We start from the raw sequence: 3,873 nt of genomic DNA on the forward strand, positions 1-3,873 counted from the left end.
GCTGTTGGGATCTTGAAGAAGTGGAAGCTATTTTTCCCTCTTTCAATTACAGCCAAATGCTGGGAGTTCTCTTCCTTGGCTGCTGGATTGCACATGAGACAGATCCTGTTTTTCTGAATTTGCCTTTTGCCAAGAGTGTTTGAGATGTTACTATTTTAAACAGTTAATTAGTAGTAGTTACTATGTCTATTATTCTAAGTTTTCCAACAGAGTTGCTACTTCAAGTTCTTCTTTCTTTTGTTGTATTTTAACTATGGTGTTTAATAAATTGTTTTGCTTAACATTGAGTTGTTTGACCAATATAATTGCATCTGGAACACAGCACTTGATATTTACCTCTAAAATAAGAAAAAGTTAGGGTCTGGGCTATCCTCTTAATATATTGTGAGAGGGTCTGGTCCATAACAAATTTGAGGTTCGTTCAAGATCAGAATCTCTAATTCCACATTGGGTTCAGGATTATTGGACTCAAAGGCAGCGAGTCGTAAGTGTTAGTGTCTTTTGTTTTGGCTGTTGAATTCAGTTGGTTTAAACAGGATGTGCCTTGTGTAGTAATGGCTTTTTCAGTCACTAAGAGGTTCCTGGGGGTGGAAGAAGTCACTTCGGGAGTTTTATAGAACGTGAGAAAGACAAATCTTTTGGAATTGGCAGACTGGCTGGAGTTGGGGTTGTCTTTGTCCATGCAAAAAGGGAGGGTAATTGTAACAATAGCTTGACATTTACGATTGTCAGAAATGCCATCAGAATCTTTGGAAATGGCTACAATTCAATGCAAATGAAGCAGGTTGAATTCGAGGCAAAAGGAAAAGGAAAGAATAGCCCTGGCAAAACAAAAAGAAAGAGAAAATGAAGTGAAACAGATTTGTGTCACGTGCAATGTAGCAGCCCAGGAAGAGAACGCTAGTTTTTCTCTATAATGAAGAGAGAAAAATAGCTTCCACTTCTTCAGGACCCCAGTAGCAACTGTGAAAGCTGACTAAAAGTCCTTGATCTGTGAGAGTATAACCATATCTACTCAGGTTGCTTCTATGGTTCCAACTTAAAAAAAAAAATACCCAAGGCCTCACAAATTGTTTATCTTCTCATAGACTGCTCATCACCTGTCCCCAAGCTCTCTCTTAAAAGAAACCAGGATAAAATACACATCTAAAGCCATAGTGTAGTCACAACGGTGTGATATACCAGGAGGATGATGTCCCTGAGGAATGCTGGCCTGGTAACTACTGATAGGAACCCTTCCAGAAATTCAGTTTGCTTCATGTGATGGCTGGTGGCCATGTCTTAGTCCAGACAAAATTGTTTTAAAATTTTAACAAAGTACAGCTTTTAAAACAATTTATGATCTCTCTTCATGCCTCTTGGACATGACACTCCCATATAACCTGCTCCTTAATATTCAGTTTGGCTTCTACCCAGATTTTGGATCTCATTAGAGCCTTGGTCCAAAACCAGACAAAAATAATTGAATTCTAGAGGTGAGAATGAGTGCTCTTGATACTAAGGCAGCATTTGACCAAATCTTGCATCAAAGAGCTATAGTGGAAGTGATGTTGATTGGAATTTTGGGAACACTCCATTTGTTGGAGCTGTTTCTAGCACACAGGAAGATGTGTGGTGTTGGAGCCAATCATCTCATGGCCAGGACTTCACTGCAAGAGTTCCTCAGACTCTGGGTCCCAATTGTTTTCAGCCGCTTAATCAGTGATCTTTCTATCACCATAATGCCAGATGTGGGTTCTATTGTGATGATTGCAGTGTGCAGTATGCAGTTCATATGAACATAGAAATTAGGAGTAGGATGAGGCCAGCTGCCCCTTCTAGCCTCACCACCATTCAGTGTGAACATGACTGATGTGATTGTCGCCTCAACTCCAGCCTCTCACTTCTCCCTATACACTATGACCAGACAAAGCAAGACCTGCAGAACATTTCACCGTTTGCATTCTACATTTCCTTTGACCAATAATTTAATTGGACTGGCCACATAAATGGTGTGACTTCGACAGCAGGTCAGAACGCTGAAAATTGTGTAGCAAGTAATTCACCACCCAACTTGCATAAGTTAGATTGTGCACTTGCTTGGATGAACGTAGTTCTAACAACTCTTAACTATGCATGACAAAGCAACTTGCTCGCTCGACATACAGTGCCACACTATGCCTGCAACATGAATTATTCCCATGATGAATTGCACCAACTCGTCAGTGTTCCCTCCATAGGACTTCCCAAACCCATGACTCCTACTCTAGAAAAACATATGAGCGAGCAGGAAGCGCTTAGGAACATTACTACGTGCAAGAACCCCTCCAAGGCACGATCATCCTGACTTAGATATTGCTTCATCGTTGCTGGTTTAACGTCCTGACATTTACTACCCAACAACACCGAGGGAGTAACTACATGCAGCACGTGGACGCGGTAGTTCACTAACACAGTTTACCGCCGCCTTTTCAGGACAATTTAGTGATGGACAATAAATGCTGCTGCTACCTCAATTCCGTGACTGAAACAAAGTTTGAAGGCAGCAAACGAGCAATAATGAGAGAGCTCTTGACAGTTAAGAATGTAAGAGCCGATATTAACGTCAGTAGGTGCTGTCTGATAAGGGGCTGTTGTTGAAAGATCAAAAGTTTCAGATTCAATACAGCGTCAATAGGTAACCTAATAGTAGGCGTTAGTATTGATCTCGAACCGGGTCTTAGGAATCGATAAAAACCGAAAACAGAGGAGACTGTAAATCAAGAACAAAAACATGAGTTTCTGGAAAAGCTCAGCTGATCTGGCAGCGTCTCTGAAGAAAAATCAAGAGTTATCATTTCGGGTCCCGTGGCCCTTCCTCAGAACAGAGGTGCTGCCAGACCTGCAGAGCTTTTCCAGTAGCTTCTGCTTTTGTTATTCGGAATCGATAGTGTCCAGTATTTCTCTGTACACGCGCACGCAGGGGGTTTGCATTTAAAAAGGACATAGGACACGGTATTGAGCGCGGAGAGTACAGCTGGGTGGATATAGGACTCGCGGAGGAAAAGGGGTGTTCCAGGCAGGCAGTGGAAGCCCTGGCGGTCAGCTGCTGTTTTTGTGGAAGCGAGGGCTCGGTGTGGAGACGGATTGCAGGGAAGTGGTGCAAGCGGCGCTGTGCGTGCGTGGCGTGCGGCTCTGCATCGCAACAACCCGGCGCTGCGAAACTGCGGGGGACACGCAACCCCCCCCCCCCTTTCCCATGTACAATTAAAGGGGGGGGAAGAAGGTGCATTTTAATAACTTGCAAGGTGCGAAGAGCATTTAATTATTATTTTACATTTTGCACGTTTGGGCACACGGAAAGAAAATTCTCGATATTTTTTATATGAAAAGGGGATAACGACGTGACGTAAGGTGTTTTCTGGCTTTTGGAAGTGTATGACGTCATATGCAATAGAGTCCTATAGAAAAATGGTGTCTTTTTACACGGGCTGTAGAGTGACTGAAAGTTATTTGGATTCACAAAATCCTGGGTGATGCATTGGTGATTTAGAGTAATGCTATCTCAAAAATGGATGTAGAGAAAGAGTCTGGACGAAGATTGGTCTGTAGTTTTTTGTAACGTAACGAGTTTTTATGCCATATTAAAAAGAGAGAGAGGATTTATGCAGCTACTAGTGATATGGAGGGGAGCAGTCACCGTGTGACTGGAGCTGAAATGGCCTCGTTTGTTTTTATTTTATTTTGGGGGTATGAAAGGCTAGTGACTTCCTGGTTTAAGTCTGAAGATTAGTGAAAATGGGGGAGGGGGGTGCTGTGGGGGAGACTTTTATTTTTTAAATGCGTTTTGTTTTTAATTTCTCTCGCTAATTTTTTTTATTTTTGTCCTATGGTCACGGGTTTTCCATCTCCCCC

The 3,873-nt window shown here is 42.4% G+C and overlaps 1 protein-coding gene across 1 annotated transcript in view; it reads left to right on the forward strand.

Moving 5' to 3' along the window:
- The first annotated feature begins 2,347 nt into the window (after nucleotides 1-2,347).
- Nucleotides 2,348-3,873, forward strand: part of LOC109917965 (lysine-specific demethylase 2B-like) — a 158,697-nt gene continuing 157,171 nt past the window's right edge. The window contains exon 1 of the mRNA XM_048611721.1: nucleotides 2,348-2,565. Coding sequence (XP_048467678.1) covers nucleotides 2,467-2,565 — 99 coding nt within the window. The 5' untranslated portion in view covers nucleotides 2,348-2,466. The remainder of the gene's footprint in view (nucleotides 2,566-3,873) is intronic.

This window comes from Rhincodon typus, chromosome 24 (genome assembly GCF_021869965.1).
Source record: "Rhincodon typus isolate 14 chromosome 24, sRhiTyp1.1, whole genome shotgun sequence".
NCBI classification, from domain to species: Eukaryota; Metazoa; Chordata; class Chondrichthyes; order Orectolobiformes; family Rhincodontidae; genus Rhincodon; species Rhincodon typus.